At 34.5% G+C, this 17,968-nt stretch overlaps 1 protein-coding gene across 1 annotated transcript; it reads right to left on the bottom strand.

Annotated features, from left to right (window-relative positions):
- Positions 1 to 13,012: 13,012 nt before the first annotated feature.
- LOC113749005 (transcription factor MYB44-like) lies at positions 13,013 to 14,673 on the bottom strand. The gene has a single exon (XM_027292623.1). The coding sequence runs from the start codon at positions 14,566 to 14,568 to the stop codon at positions 13,507 to 13,509; it is 1,062 nt and encodes a 353-aa protein (XP_027148424.1). The 5' UTR covers positions 14,569 to 14,673; the 3' UTR covers positions 13,013 to 13,506.
- Between the last annotated feature and the right edge of the window lie 3,295 nt (positions 14,674 to 17,968).

The raw sequence follows: 17,968 nt of genomic DNA, 5'->3' as shown, positions 1-17,968 counted from the left end.
ATATATTAAATTTTTACATATGAATATAAATGAGTTATCCTTGGATATAATTAGGTAATTCATCAAATTAGGTAATTTGATTAGGTAGTTCATCAATTAACTAATTCACTAATTAGTTACCTAATTGGATATAATTAGATAATTCATCAAATCCAATCAACACATTTAACTTATATTCCTAAACTTGTATTTCCACCATCAATTGTTGTTGTCTCCACTATCACCTTCTCCTTCCCACCAGCAAGTCCACTGCTCCTCCCCTTCTCTTCCTCCGCTACTTGTTTCCCCTCCACCTTCTCTCCGTCTCTCTTTAATAGAAGGCCTTTGCCCCTTCCTCGCCCGATTTCAATAGCATCAAATCCACCTCGAAAGCGCAAATTCCTGAGCTGATCTATGAAAAAACCCGTGGTGTCTTGAAGATTTTTCCAGAGAATGTCATCCGTGATGCTGCAAGTAACTTTGCAAGCCAAAAGAGACGTTAAACAGGTTGGCAAATAGAACAAAATATGCTGTCCAGGCTAATATAATTATGAAGTTCCTTTCGTTTTATACTTGTGAGAAGTTGTATTATGCTTCCAAATATACTAGCTACTGTTGATTGTTAGTGTTCGAATTGGGTTGGAGGAAAGGGGGATTGGTTGGTTATTTTTTGTTATTGAGATTGAGTTTACATTGCAATTACTCATTTGACTCATTACAGAGCAATTCTTGCATACTTGGTCGATGAGTAAGAAAGAAGATTGGTTTGTTTTTCTAATTTTTACAAGTTTTTAGACTAGTATATTTTTGCCAAATTTCTTTCTCATTTCTAAAGATAATTGATTCTACCTATACATGGTTCATCTCTTTGTGAAAATTGTTAAGATTGAGTCGTTTTGCTGTTGCTAAAACTATGTTCAAAGCACAAAATAAATTCTTCTAAATAGTAGTCTATGTAGTGCTTGGTGCTTGTTCTACCATTTTCTTTCTTATCTTCTGAGGGAAGTTAGTTCAAAAACATCTCAACTTTTGGCATGATTGCTTAAGGTCGTTTGTGGCTTATAAGTATTGAACATTGATCTCATGTTTTTTCCATTAGAAACAAATATAGGTGGCAAACAAACTCATTTATATGGCACAAAAAGTATAGATATGTGACCTTTTGCCTTTCGGTTGGGACTTAAAGAATCCAGAGGAGTATCTGGAGGAGCAAGGGAAATTGTAAGGCATTGATTTAGGTCTAACATCTACCCAGGTAATAGGATTTTAAAAATCTAAGTGGTTTACAAGGCAAAAATTGACTGCTATTGAGGAAAATAGTTCTCCATAATGTACCACTTTCTAGAATTTAATCTCTAATTTAACACAATTCCCTATAGGTGGGAATAATAATGGCCGATGCGATGAATCTGTTGATACATGAATTTTCCCTTTTCTCTTTTAATTGTAAGAAGATACAATAAGATATTTACTTGCATGTTACTGCTAATGTTAAAGCTACTCTTGGGCATTACTTTTTAAGATCCCAACTGGTCTGAAGGCATGGGTTTAGTTTTAAATTTAGTAGCATTCTTACAGCAACAACTGTATAGCATTTTGCTGTACTTGACTTCCATCCAGCCAGTTTAGTATTTTGAATTTGAATACTCAGTTGAGTAAATGCTTTTCTGAAATTTAGCTGTAAAGATCTCTTAGAACAACCATTTAGCGTCGATACTAATTGGCATTTCAATTTGATGAGGTTGTTGTCCTAATCACATCATATATATATATATATATATAGCCTTGCTAATCTTTCTTATTAAATATTTCTGAATTTGAGGCAGTCGTGTATCCAAACACAGTTAGTATTAGAATGAGCTGATTTAGCTCATTTATGTAAGATGGTTAGGTGTTGTTGCTACCTTTCGTACCTGTGAATTTTGTTTACTCAAACTTTGAGTAAATATGTGTTTTCGGGCTGAAAGGAATCTTCTGTTACGGGTCATTTTTTCATTTACACATGTTGAATCAACAATGCATGTAAGGCAACAGTGTGAAACAGGATATCTTAGAAGAAAAATCTTTTAGAGGTAAATCAGGGATCGGTAACATATTTCTTGTTGTATTTGTTAAGGGTGTTGAGAGAGTTAAGGGTGCTGAATTTGGGATCAATGCAAAGGTGTTTGCAGCTCCTGAGCATTCTGAAGGACATACGAATTACTAGTATACTAATTATTGTTGAAAACCAAGAAAATCCTTAACTCTATATGGTTCTGGTAACTATAGCTCTTGTTCAATATGCTTGATCGAGTATTGTGATCAACATGTATACCTTTTCACCAAGTAGGTATAACCTCTGATGTGAATGATTTGCTCCATAGAACTTAAAAAGTCACAGTGGTCATAATAAGATGAATCTGGTCTAAGCAAGTATTCCTATTCCATTTTTGTCCACAATGTAACAGCCTAAAGAGTTATAGTAGTAGGAACACTGGCGCCTTGTGAAGAAATAATTAATAGAGCAAAAAGTACCAAGCACTAACACAGTACTTCTACTACTACTAAAATACAAGGTAAAAAAATGGGTTGTATTACTCTATTGCTGCACTTCTGCGACTAAAGTTCTGTAGAGCAAAAATCTACTTGCAAGATTTTCATGTTTTGTACTACAGTACTTTGATCTATCCAACACTAAATTTCTCGATTTGTTGTTGATTTTATGACCACAAGCTCCAAGATGAGAGTCACTTTCACCTGTTCATTGCATGAGTGAGTATAAATTGATTGTATTAGCAGCTGCTTAATATTCCACCTAGTAAAAATTGACATGAGTGATGCAGTACACCTTCCCATGAGATGACGAAACTTCTGCCTCTTCTATTGCAACTTTACCAGCATTCTGTATATTCTCTTTTTTATCATTTTCTACTTGAATTACCTTCTGTGTTACCTAATCAAAGCTAAAGGGTAACATAGGCATAAATAGAGACAAATGCAAAGAGTTTCTTATAAAGAAACATGCTACATATAGAATATAGTTTAATGTGCATTTCAGCACACATCCAGGACTGTCAAAACTTCTGAGAGTCCCAACTTCTCCAGCCTGTCATTGTTTTAGTTCAATATTATGTGCACAATATGATGATCTGTTGATGTATTAAGTTCCATTAAAACAAGAATACGCTGACCTACAAAATCTTACGGAGACAAAAATAGAGAAACATGAAATGATTAATGGTTGCAAACTCAAAATAAAAAGTAGCAACTTTTTCAGCAGTAATTTTCTAGTTTGTTCTTTGAATTTTATCTTAGATAGATGAAATTTTGTCAGAGCACATTCAGGAACAATGTTCTTATACAAGCCATGAGCCTACCAATACAGATGAGTTGACCCAAGGTTCTTCCAAGCGCTCGAGACAGCTCACATCATTGATATAGAAGGAATTTGATATATTGTACATTGAACCGGATGGTTCACAAAGAGCACAATGCAAATGGTAGTTTGCATCTTTAGTTGCTAAATTTACTAACCTTCATATTTAGGTAAGCTATATATTTCATAATTTTCTGGTCTTCTTACTCTAGTGTTGATAATTTTGGCCAAGATTATGCGTTTGTTTGACAATGATTTGTCTTAAACAACTGGCCCAAGTCAGCTCTTCCTTTTTTATTTTTTAGGATCCTTTTTTTCTTCATCTTTTACTGTTTTTTGTCGATTTTTTCTGTTAGGAGTTCCAATCTGGCTATGTATCCATATCGAATTCATGATGTGATTTTGCTTCTATTGCTACCAATTTTGTTGGAAAATACATGTCACCAGAGACCCCACTGCTGTTACTCATAGACAATAAGTTATGGTGCAGGGTAGGGGTGGCAATCGGGTCCAAATCGGGTTGGCGGGTCGGATTGAGACCCGGGTATAACAGAAAATCCGCTGATCCGAACCTGACCCGCCAACCCGAAATGGGTCAGGATACCTTACCTGAATCCGAAAATTTCGGGTTGGCGGGTAGACCCGAAATTTAATTTTAATTTATTAATTTACCATTGTAATTTCTAAAAAACCAATTTCGCACAAGACTAATTACATAATCAAGTAATAAATTTTTAAATAAATAATCCCAAACCAAATCTAAAATAAATTAAAACACCGTAAAAGTGTTTTATCCCAAACCAAATATAAAATAAATTAAAACAGTATAAAAGTAAAAAATAATATAATACATTATTTGTCCAAATATAATAATTTCAACTTCACACAAGTTAAATAAATTCATTTAGGATTAAGTGATTAATGCCTTTGGAAAAAAAGAATAACTTAGTTTAGTTAGATAAAATAATTTTTATGTTTATTAAATTATTTTTAATTTGTAAATGGGCTATCGTGGTTGACCCGAATTCGACCCATTTTCTTTTCGGGTTCATCTAGTTTGACCCGATTCTGACCTGAACCTGCAAAATCTCAAACCAAACCCATTAATTTCGTGTTAGGTTCGTGTCGTGTTTTCAAGCCGCGTTGGAAATTGCCACCCCTAGTACAGGGTAAGTGCTTGTGGATATACTCGGTTCATGTTATTTGTCTTGCATGGTTGCTTGGATGTTGTCTTCAGCTGATCAACTTGACAAAGAGCTGGAGGAGTGTCATGCTATGCAATCTGGAGGAGCTCTGTTATGCAATGAAAACGTTAGCGAGAAATTGTAGTTGTACGAAGTTTGAGAAGCTGAGTGCTTCTTAAGTATTTTGATGCATTAGGACAACTTTATGCTCGGTATTATGTACTTTGCAGTGATTTGATGAAATTGGCTAGTGCTTAGATTTTAAGCGGTTAGGTTTCTATTGCCTTTAATCACCTTTTAGAATGTTGTGTTAAAGTGGTTAATTTTTATCTCAAACTTGATGTTGCGTTCCCAGTAAAATTACAATTTGCATGACCGAGTAAAATAGGTTTCCAATAATGTCATCACTGCCATAGATCCTGCTGCTTTGGCTTCTTACTTATAGAGTGAGGATGGAAACTAGACAATCATTTTCTTTTACTTATTCTGCTTCTGCTGCCTGTCTTTTTATTACAGCCCCTGACAAGCTTGCTCTTCTAATGTTTCATCCAGGATGCATTAGATATTCAAGAAATCGATCATATGGTTCAAAAATTATTAGGCCTATGAAAGTGATCTGGTAGGAACTTTAAAAAAGTTTTTTTCTTGATTTTGGCAAGAAAGTTTGTCACTGTTGCATGGAAGAACTTTTAGCTGGAAGTCTCTTGTGTCTTCTTGCATCAGATGATAGATTCTAAAGGGGTGAAAAAAAAGAATTATGTGATGGAATTTGTGATTTCATGGTACTTTGCTAGTACAGGATACTGATGAAGAATCAATTCGAATTAAAATGGGGTCGAACTCTCAAGACCCTTTCTCTGATAGTCGGAGTAGTCCCATATCGTCCATTCGTTGACCTTAATAATGTAGACCATAGGTTAAGGGTCATGCATCCCACATCTTAACTTCCTTGAGTTTCTGAAAAATGGTTAGCTTCAGAAAGTGAAGTATTAACATGTAAAAGTTTCATGGATTCTAAGTGTATGTATTTTGTCTACCAATTTGTGGGAATTCAGGTAGCTGTTGTTTATTCTGGTGCTAAAGGTTGGCAAGAAGTTTTGGCCATGTAACCTTTCACTATTCTATCAGTTATTCCAATCTATTGAATATTTATCTTTGTTTGTATACTAAATGAAGTAATTGCTAGTCCCATCAGGATGGCTTGCAGTTCTCAATTGAGCCAATAGTCTTGTTCATCAGGATGCAAATTGTAATTTTGCTATCCTTGTTTTAAGCGAACCATCTTGTTATAGCTGTCAAATGTTTGTGCCCTTTATGCTAGCGAAAGATGGATGAGAAATCAATGTACAAGGGCTACTATGCTTCGTGATGTTAACTACTTTTATTTTATTTATTATTATTATTTGTTGATTTTATCTTTTCATTTTATTTCTTTGTAATTTGTTAGTTTGGTCATTTTTAAGTATTACCAATTTATGACAAGATTTAACCTCCTTTCTTACCTTTTCAAAATGAAATTTTAAATTTGTGCACGAAAAAAATACTAGGGGTTCAAAGTTTTGAATTAAGTTTTTATGTTTACTTTCATATTATTTAGTCCAAATTTTTAGATTCTTATTGTTCAATTATTAAATAGTATGTAATTTTGCGACATATCACACGGATGGAAAAAAATTGGTAATTAGACTTATTTGACATAATAAATAATTAATTAAAATTAATGATGGATGCAAAGTGGTATAAATTGATAATTTAATTTATAAAATGAATTTAGATGAGTTTGTAAAAAATTAGAATAAATGGGTTGTAAATGGGTAATTGGGTTATCAAACTCATTTTTTGACTTATCCATTGATACTCCTCTAATTAAATGGGTTGATTCATTTATACTCATTACCCATTTTACTCAACCCAAATCACTCATTTTGATACCTCTAGTTACAAGTCTCGCCTAAATTGATATTCCCAAAAATAAGACCCAAATTACTAAACCCAAAAATATGCGGGGTTCAATTGAGCAATTTCATTTCATTTTCTATCACTTTTCCACCACCTTCGGTGTTTTTCATTTGTGGCTTTTTTTGGTTTTTCTTTCCTTTTCTTTTTTTGGAGTTAAAGATCACCAAACTCAATGTAGTGAGTTTTAGACCACTCGGTCTACGGGGTCTACGGGCTCACTCGTAGACCAGATTTACACAAGTTTTTTGCCATTGAAAAATAATTCTATCTCATGTTTGGTTAGAGATTTGATAAATAGGATTACTATGTTAATGATCAAAATGCCCTTTAATTTGTAGAATCATCTAAATAAAATAATTTAACAATTTATAACTTTTATTAAAATAAAGTAATTTGAAACTTTAGAATTATAAAGTAAATCAAAGATTTTGATATATAAAAATTGGCATTCACTCAAATTCAACTCGTTCAGGCACTTAAAAATAGGTTTTAACACAGTTTTTTAATCTAAATTTGAAATTTAATTAAATATTGGGTCAAATTTTGGCTAAGTTATGGTTTAATTAAATAAAATCCAACCCATTGAAGAGTTTTAAATGACCCAAGCTCAAGCCAATATAGAAGATTTTTTTTGGCTAAATTTGACCTTATTAAAATCCTCATTTGCAAAATTCAATTAATAACATTATGTATTTTATAGAATTTGGTTGAGAAAATAAGGTGAGTAAAGGCAATTTAGTTCAAGGGCAATATAATCCTTTTATTATGATACAAGTAGGGGCAAATTAGTCAAAAATTTTAAATTAATTAATGGAGATAAATTTGTTAAAAATTTAAAATAATAAACATGGGCAAAATAGTTAAAAAATTTTAATATAATTAATAGGGGCAAATTAGTCAATTTATTATCATATTATTATGTGAGAAAATGGTTATATAATATTCAGAATGAATTTGTATCATCCATAAGAGCAAATTAGTCCAAATATTGTTTTGTTAGTAGTAGAGGTAAATTAGTCAAAAAATTTTAAAGTAATTAGTAGAAGCAAATTAGTCCATTCATGTTATATTATTGTGTGAGGGTAAGATTATATAATTATGAGAGTACAAATTTATATTATTTGTAAGGTTAAATTAATTTAAAATTTCATCATTCTATCTCTTAGTCATCGCGTAATAACTAATACTACATCTCACATGGGATTATTTTATCCCATGTGTAGGAAATTAATTCAGTTAGTTAAAATTTGTCATTTCATATGTAAAATACAACTAAACATAGAATGATACGAGATAATCTAATCCTGTGTCATCTAATAACCAAACAGACCCGAAGAATTAGTGTCTTGCCTTTTTCTATTGTCACGTTTGTTGATGTCCCTTGATAGGTTTTGTCGGCCTAGGGCTAGATGAGCTTAAACGACTCCAGCCCAAATGAATTAATTTTATTGATCATATTAAGACATTATTGATTGGTCAATGTGGGCCTCAAGTACTTTATTTAGGCCCAATTGATTAATCTTAACTTACTGTTTGATTATCTGGTTTGGTGGATGTGCTGTCTAAGCTATGACCGGTAGATTTGGCTTAATAGACTAATATTAGATTACCACATTATCACCCATAGATAAATTTTAATTAAACCCTAATTACCGTTCTCTGCTAATTATGAAATGACTTGATTGGAACTCACTGCCAATTTAGAAAACTAACTCACTGCTAATTTAGAAAACTATCTTTCATTTTTCTGCCCATAATGGCTTTCCTTCTTCCCAATTGTACCTTTTTGTTTTATTGCCATAGATTAACCTTGAGATTAATGATGGATTTGATGTCTTTAATAAGCTTGATTGGTGTTCTAGCTTAATAAACAAACGAGAGTGGCATTGGTTCGCTGCTGTACTGACCATTTCTTCCTTAGTTTTTTTTTTTCCTTTTCCCTTCTATTTTTTACACTTTGCTTGCTGAAAATTAGGAACACCGGGTTTTCCCTTATTATTTTGTCATCTCTATTGATTATAAGATATTAGGCTTTTCCTTTGATTATTTTCTAACATGTAATGAACATTTGTTCCTATTTTTGCTTTATTTTTATGTTTGTACTCATGTTTTTTCATCTTCCTTTTTTTAGTTTCTTGGATAATCTTCATTTATACTTGGTGCAAAGGCTATGTTTATGTTTCTCTCCAACTTGGTTCTGTTGTGTGCTTAATTAAGCTTTTATGATTTTTGTTTGAAGTAGTTAGAGATAGCAAATGAGCAGGATGGGTGGGATTTGGGCAAAATTTAATTGGGACTCCAAAATATGGGTTATACCCAAACAGTCCCATATTAGTCATGGGACAATGTGGGGGGATTAAAATGGTCTCACCCAAATACCCAATAATCTCATTTTATTTTTTTAACTCCATTTCCCCTAATCAAATGTCTCAATGTTACCTTTTTTTTAATATCATTTAGTTAGGGTACATCTAATGAAATTGAACTTTAAAACTGAAATATGAAATCTAACATCTAAATTCATTAAGTTATTGAATTATTAAGTACTAAATATGATACATTTGAGTGTATATCACATTAAATGATAAGTTAATAACTTATCACTTATTTTTAGAGTTAGTTTTATCTAGAAAATTCAGTGCCACTTAATTAATTCAGATGTTCTATTTTTTGTTATCAAACGCATCTGAATATATTAAGATTTGAAACATTAAATTTAAATGCTGAATTGAGTTATCAAACAAGGGTTTACTTTGTTTATTTTGTAAAATTTCCCCCATCAAAGTCATGCATTCTCCTGAAATATTTGATGATTCAGTTTTGTACTTGCCCAAATTTCTACTTCATACGACTAAATGTTGCCCATGTTTACTCCAATAGACGATCTTATACATATTTGTACAATTCATGTCATGATGAAATTGATCAGTGCTAATTCTTTGCATTGTGGAAAAATCATCTAGTAAAACCTATGTCAATTGATCTTTTTTTTTTAAAAAAAAAAATTCAGTTTTCGAGCACTAAATTTCATAAAATTTGGAAGTGAACTTACTTTTTGAAGTTCAATTTGGACATAACAAATTTTGCTAATCAAATGTCTCAAAATTGTTGGGTGGTTTTGGCTTTTAGAAAAATCAATATTTTTAGGTTTTGGGAGAAAAGAAAGACCCATGGAAGTTCAAACTAAGTCCCAATTAGATGCCAATTTTAAATGGATATATTTTCAATTATGTCCATTTACATACCCATTCTGTCCAAAATAAATTTGAGCATGGGAGCCAACTGGGTCTTGAGACTTTTTGCCACCTCTACAAGTAGCGGACTTCTTTCTCTGCTTGTAGAAGTTCGAAAATGCAATGCAATGTTAGTCCTAAAAGCAAATGAGCTTTTTTTCCCCCCTTTTTCCCTTCCTTCCTTTCCCCCTTTTTCCCTTCCTTCCTTTCCATTCTTCTTCTATCTAGTTGCGCAAGTGGACTGTTAGATTGCTCATTCTATCTTATATAAGATTCTCTTCGAATTAGACAAAAAAAAAATATTTTTCTTGGTATCAAATTGTACTCTTTTCAACCAAACATGAATTGATATTTTTGAAGCATAAAATCAACAATATCAATCAAGTGAAGTGACTGCCACCAATGGGGCGAAGTTAAAGGCAAGAAATGGCAAGTGACATTCTCTTCAATGCAAATTGAGACAATCTCCACTAGTCAAATGACGCCAGAAGATAAATACTCGTGCATTTCAGATCTAAACCCAAGCATTTGCGAGGAATACAACCCTCTTTATATCAATTAAAGCAATCATTGCCATATGGTAATGTCAATTAAAGCAATCATTGCCATATGGTAATGAAACCAAGGCCTTATCTGATAATTCAATTGAACACTTAAAATTTAATGGATTCATATCTTAACATATTCAGATGAATTTGATAATAAAAAATTGAATATTTGAATAAATTAAGTGCCACTGAATTTTCTGAATTTTCTAAATAAAACTTGCTCCAAAAAATAAGTGATAAGTTATTCACTTATCATTGAATGTGATATACATCCAAATATATTAGATTTAATTTTTAACAATCCAATAATTTAATGGATTCAAATTTCATATTTCAATTTTATCAAATGCATCCTAACGCTAGTAATCCAAGGCAACTAGGTATGCATGATCATAAGTGAACGTATTTATGAAGTATGATGCCTTAGCAAAATGGTTAGATAGTACGGCCAAACTGTTCAATCGTTTTCGTTCAGAAGGGTATGGCAAGTAACATACAATAACGTAGGTTCAAGAGTTCCTCCAATGTGAAAATAAGACAAAACATTTAAGCCCTCCTGAAATGAAATGCATACTAAGTTGTAAAAATGCCCAATTGATTTATTTAGGTAAAATGTACAGTAATGTTGTCAACTCAACTTGGTAGCATTAGAACAATCTACTGCATATATATATATATATATATATATATATGGAATAAATAGGTAATACATATATATTAGGTAAAATTATCCCACATACATATGGGATAATTGCAGAAATCTCTCCTGAGATTTCTAACAGTTGCACTCACCTCCCCTAATATTTGAAAAATAACACTAACCTCCCTTGAATTTAAAATTTTGATAGCAACTTCAACCCATGTTAGAGAAAGTGCCATTAAAAAAGTCTTTTGGGATGTGAGATAATAATTTTGTTTCATTTGTACCCTTTTTGTTTCTTGTGAGGTTGTATTAGTAAAAGAATGAAAGACATTAAGAGATAGAAACAATTAGTGAAACTTAGAGGATATATGTGCAAAGAGAATAAGCGCAGCAATAAAATCTACAAGAAGCAACAAATATATGTTCAAAAATCTAAGATTCTAAAATATATAAAAAGACTATTGATCAAGTAAAAAAATTTACCTTTGATCAATACAAAAGAGTTTCTTATTGTCATACTTTATAGTATATCGATCTAACACTATTTACCATATTTCGTACACAGTTATACTCTCTTATGATCAACACAACAATTTCATCATACTATAACTAAAACCACAATTTTGTGTATCAAGTTCAGATGACAAGGATTGCTTATCTATCATCTTCTGATTGCCATATATTTTTAATAGAAAAATCTTTAGATTTTGCCTTGATTTCTGCTTTTTTTCTCCTTTTGTTTCACGAATGCATAAGATGAAATAAGTTCAACCAAAACCACTAAAATTTATTCTTTTATGAAACTTTGTCTGGAGGTTTATTTATCCTACATTTTTCTTGTTTCTGCTTCTCTTCTATGTAGAAAATATATGATTTTTATTGTTATCTCAAGTGTTGTCAATCACAAAATGACACCATATTGGAGCATCAATTAGCGCCATTTTGTAAGTGCACTTACAGTGCCTAATGAAGCGAAAAATAATCATTAATCTTATTTAATTAATTATTTTAGACTTGTTTATTGCCCTAAGTTTTTTTACTCAAATTCGTTTACTAATAACCTTAAACTCTTAGGGTATAGAAGTAAATTCATCCTATCTTATGTCAACTATAAGCCCCAAATTCATACTAAGGCAAGTTGGTGTTATTTTTCAAACCTTAGAGGAGGTGAGTGCAACTGTCGAAAATCTCAGAGGAGGTTTTTTGCAATTATCCCTATATATCGTCTTGATTAATATGTATATATATACACACACATATTAATCAAGACGAAAGAGGATCACAGTCAACATAACAACTCCTCCCATGCAATTTGTCATCGTCATGCACCACTCCTGGTCCCATAATGTAGCCCTCCATTTCCTCTTTTTTTTTCTTGTATAACTAGACGATGCAGATAAAATAATGCCTGCTTTTGTTCAACTCAATCCGGTTTAGAGATAGGTTATATAGATAAAACCAAGCCAGCATGACAGGCCCCAGAAACGGGTGTCGTGCTTTCAGAATTGGGTTTGGCCCAACATGCGTACCACCCAAAAAAAATATTTAATGCTTGTCTACTCTTCTAATCACCATTGTCAAGTTTAAGTCCAAAAAATTAGCATGCGCTTCATCTCCATGATTTTCCTGATAATTTAGTCAATGTACAAAACGAAACTTGATTACAACTTAAAACTAACTTGGATTTTGTGTGTCATACATAATAAGAGCCAATTTAGGATGAAGATTTAAGTGAAAAATTACACGGTAACGATTCGTATACATAGTCCTAGCAATCAGAGAGAATTTCGACTCGATCATGTGAAGTCCGGTTGGCGATAGGCTTTTACTTGTGCACTCTACATATCCAACGGCCAAATTACTAGAATATTATTGTCCACATTTAACGTTATAGTGCCAATATCACTTTTCCTTTCACAGAAATCCAAAAGAGAGATTCAACTGACTGCGCTCGCGATTCAACTTAATCACCTGCCACAAGCCATCATTTATTTACTCCTTCAACGGCTTTAGGGAGTTGTAACCGACTTGTTTACCATCTCTCAGAATCTCTCGCCAGTTACCATCCAAAATTCAAATTTAGGTTGGAAAACAAGAGTTAAAGACCGAGAACAAGGAAACTGCATTCGTCCGTCTTCAACCAAATTGTAATTTATCCAAAGGCAAAGTCATATTAATCTAAGCAGTGAAATAGGCACCTAAGAAAAAATAGATACTCGGAACTGATTATTGTTTTCTTCATTTTTATTTTTTTTTTGGGATTGCTTTCTTCCAGCAACTTCTGTTCACCAGGAAATATTTAACTCGCTCCCCTCATCCTCTCTTAGTCTGTACAATAACCCATCTAAAGATTATTTTTGTATAGAAGAACCCAAACGGGAATGCTAATCGCCCCCCCCAAATTTAAGAGCCCAACAAGAAAAACAAAATTACTACTTCCCTTCTATTGCCCACTTCTCCCTTCACCCCACCAATCAATTGATACCAAAATTCATGTCCGCGGACATGGACATGAAAGAGATTTTTCGTGGCCAATTCGCAGTCCCCCACCACTCAATCAGCATTCATTAATTTGGTCCGGATTTAATTTCTTTGCATAAATTATTTAATCAATTTTGCTAATTCCAATACGCTTGACCACAGCATTCCTGATTGCTTCAGTCTGCATACACATCCCATTCTGCTCTATCCCTGACATGTAACTCCTCACTTCTTTCCTTATCATTTCCTGCAATACCCCCAAGAATTCTGGGCTGAAGAACTGCCTCTCTGCTACTTGACCCGGCATGGGGGCTGGGGCGGGAACCGGGTACACGAATCCTCCATGCGACTGCGGTGGTGCCACTGGTGCTGCTTGCGGCGGCGCCATTGGGGTCGGTGGCGCTGGTGCCAACGGTGGCGGCGGGGGCGGAGGAGGTGGCGGGGGAGGAGGTCTTACCATGACCTGAGTTGGCTGCTGTACGGTTTGACCCGCCGCCCCGAGTGAAGGGGTTGGATCATCAACCGACTTGGAGTTCTGGGTCGGACTTTTTGCGGAGCTGGAGCCGGGTAGGGATAGGGTTAGGGATGTTGGCGGGTCTGGTGCTGCCGACGAAAGCGTCTCGATCTGTTGAACCGGAGGGGAGATCCCGCCGGTGAGAGCAAGGGGTCGGAAAACATGACCGGACCCGAAACCCGAAAAGCTCGAGTCACTCAAGTCGGATCCAGAAGGGCTGCTCGGGTTGACATATATGGCGGAAACATTCGTACCGGGACCGACGCTGGCGGATCTCTTGAGAGGCTGCTGAGGGACTTCGAAGTTGAAATCGTCGGACATGGAAGAGCACCTTCTCTTGAGGGTGGAATTCCAGTGGTTCTTGATGGCGTTATCGGTTCGACCTGAGAGCAAACGGGCTATGGTGGCCCATTTGTTCCCAAACTTGGCATGAGCCCGAATGATCTTCTCGTCCTCGTCGGCCGTAAAAGCCCGATGCTCCACCTGCGGCGAAAGTTGGTTACACCAGCGGAGCCTGCAGGATTTCCCGGATCGACCCGGAATCGACTTGCTAATCAAGGACCAATTCCTGGGGCCATGCTTCTCAACAAGCCTCTGTAACAGCTCATCTTCTTCGGGGCTCCACGGACCCTTGATCCGATCCGATTCTTTTCTGTGCGCGATCGTCCCCATGGCTGTTTGCTTTGTTAACCTAATTATTAACCACCTAAGAGCCTAGAGAAATTTACGGGTGAGTGCCACTGTACAATTAGATGGGGGAGGCGGAGCCTCGCCTTACTGCTAATATAAAAAAGCAGAGCGAAGAGGGCAAATTGGGGGGGTATAAATATGAGAGAGTTAGGATAGGGATGACTGGTTGGAGCCGGTTGGGATAACCGGTAAAAGGCAGTTAAGGCGTAGGATACAGCTGGCGAGGGACACGCGTCGGTGGGCGAGAGAGCGGAGTGGACACCTATATGAATCACACTCACTAAAATCTCGGGTTTTTTTGGATTATGGGAATTTAATTTCAAATCACCGACCGTTTTGGAAGTTAATTATATAATGGAGTGTGTGAGTGTGTGTGATTTTTTAAGTGGGGAGGGGAGTTGATTTGAATTGAGTGTACGTACGGTTGAGGAGGTTGGATGGACTTTGACTGAGCCAGGCTGGAGAGCATAGAGGGATTTTTTTTTTTTCTCTTTTTCTTTTCTTCTTTCTTTTTTTTTTTGGGATTATTAAAGTGTTTTTTTTAAATTATTTAATTCTGGATTTTTAGTTGGGGAGTTGGTTTAAATTGGAGTGGGGTCCTAGGGGGCGGGTGGTGATGAGGTGGCGCTAAAGGACAAAAACGGACGCAGAAATGGGGGGACGAGGCCAGGCTGTAAAACTAGAAACTGACCACTCCCCATGCTTAACTGCCTATCACTTTGCGGGTACCCACCTCCACGTGCCAGTCACACGTGGCCCCTTCTCAATTTTTTGAACCGCCAAAACCGACTTTAACGTTTTTTCCTTCCGCGATGACGCGCTGTGCATGGGGCATGATATTGATGTTTCTCTTTCCCATCAATGTGGGCATTGTTCTGGGTATTTGATTATGGTTGTGTCTGTTACGCCACCGATAAAAAGCACAAGTCGTTATTGGCATGAAATTTAATTCTACGAACAATAATAAAGAATCACATAGGTTGAATTATCTCTCTCTTTAAAACATTAATAATGACCTTAAGATAAAACTAAAATAATTGAAGAAACTCGGAATAATTAATGTCTATCTTCTTAACTTTCCGGGGATTGCTTGATTCGGTTCCCATATTGCATTGATTCATTAAGCTATTGCAAGGGAGCTCCTCTTCTCATTAATTGGTGATGAAAGGAAATGAACCAGAATAGAATTGAGAAACTGCAGTATTGTGTTATGCTTAATCATTGCGAGCTAAAAAAAAACCCATAAAAAAGGAAAAGAAAAAGTTCGTTAGTGTCATTTATCATGCTTTGGATTGTAGCTTATTTGTAAAATTTTACTTACACGTATTATCAGTATATTTTTCAATCGACTTTTTTTTTATCTCACATGCATCACATATAAAAAGTGTTACGTTATTCTTTTTTTAAAAAAAATATCTCAAATAATCTAATATTCAGACACACTATCTGTTTATGCTTTTTAAGTTGATGTATAATTTCCCTGCTTTAGTAAACAATACTGTTGTGTTGTTTTAGCTATTATGGTAAAAGACACTTGTTATGAATAGGAATATTGTTAAGGATCAATTAACTGTAAGAGTTATTAATCTTATTTTTATTTCCATGGCTCATCATGTATTATACCTTTTTTTTTCCTGGACACGATACAAAATATACTAGTTTCCCAAGAAAAAGTTTAGCAGATCGGAATCTCATTTGAAAAATTGTCGCGTATCTTAATTCGACGGCTATTCTTTAATGGAGGAACTTAATTGTTTGCGTCTTTCATCGATAATTGACCTTCAATAAGCACGTCAATCTTGATTGGACAAGGCTTTTGCACAAAGTAGATCAAAATTAAATTGATGAATGCAGTTGGGACGTCAAATTAATTCCTATCGCTCACAAGTCATTCCTTCAAGGCGTCACTCATGAACTAATATTATGGTGACAATATTCATGTCAATTTCATTGTTTTTAAATTCTGAAAACCTATTCACGATACTCATATACTCCTAACTCATTGTTTTTTTTTTTTGCTATAGCAAAATTTTGGCCTTTTTTGGATTGCTTTTTTTTTTGGATATTTTATAAAAAAATTATTATAATGATCCGATATATGAAAAATAAAAAAATAATTAAAAAATATATTTATAGAAAACGTAACAATTCTTTTTTGATAAATGCCAATCCAATCGAGTTTGGTTTCTGTTTCTGATGCGTGAAAAAAAGGGGGTTGGTTTCGTAATTTCCCGTGGTCTTTTCGCATTTCGAACACCACGTGTTTTTTAGTTAGCTCAGAGTTTCTGGAATATTCCGGAGACAATAAACCGTTTCTAATTTATCTCCCTGAGGATTGAGGAAATCGCAGTTACCGCAAAAAAGAATCCGATCCGATCCGATCCAATTCGTAAAAATAAAATGCTAACAGAAAAGACAAATGATGCAGTCCGTTTCTTGCTGGTTACGCTGGGGTGACAGCTGTCTGGAGAAACGTACCACTGAAAAATTTTTCTGTCTTTTGCCACGCATGCCGGTGTCACGTGCCACCATCGTCCGTCCCTCACCTAATTCTGTCCTTGGGCCGTACCCGCACGTTCACACCCGATAGCCCATGCCAATTACCGAACCCATCACGTGACTCCGAAATTCACCTCACCCCTCCTCCCCCCCCCCCCCGGCTCCCTTTCTTTTTTTTTCTTAATTTTGCACCTTCGGGCTATGCTCCAATTTTTACTTCAGTCCTAAACCAGAGTTTCAGAGTTAGCCTCTCCTTTTTTTATTTTTGTTTTGAGTGGTTCGTATTATAATTCGCTAGCTGCAGATCACTAATGTCTTACTCTATTGCTACATGTCAACAGGGATGGAATGTATAAAAATGAGTCCAAGTAAACTACCTGTCACATACTACTAGTAGTAATGAAAGAGTGAAAAAAAAAAGTTGTGAACAAATCCAGATGGATTAAATTTCGTAGTAACTCGTGGCACGTATTTTTACAATTTATGTGGAGAAAGAACGTAAAGGTTCTAATAAAAACTTTAGATTTGTGCAGTAGTAATTGAGCAGCTATTGTTATAGTTGTCATTAAGGAGACAACATAAATGGTTGTACTTTGCGTCTTCTGAGGTTTAGAGTATTAATAATCGATACACCAATGTGCCTAAACTTATCTAGCAAGAAAACTGGAAGTGTTAATACATTTTTTAAATATATATATATAAAGATAATTTTTTATACACTATCAGTATATAATTTTTTACAAAAAAAAAAAATTAGATCATGTAATATAACATAAATTTAAATTTGAAATTCAAGTTATGCGTATTTAGTATATATCTAAAATTATTAATATAAAAAATTACTATACTATACTATCAGTATATAAAAAGTTAATCTTATATA

The sequence above is a fragment of the Coffea eugenioides genome, chromosome 10, assembly GCF_003713205.1.
Source record: "Coffea eugenioides isolate CCC68of chromosome 10, Ceug_1.0, whole genome shotgun sequence".
In the NCBI taxonomy this organism is placed as follows: Eukaryota; Viridiplantae; Streptophyta; class Magnoliopsida; order Gentianales; family Rubiaceae; genus Coffea; species Coffea eugenioides.
Note: the sequence above shows the minus strand (reverse complement) of the source record. Positions and strands in the feature narration are given on the sequence as shown.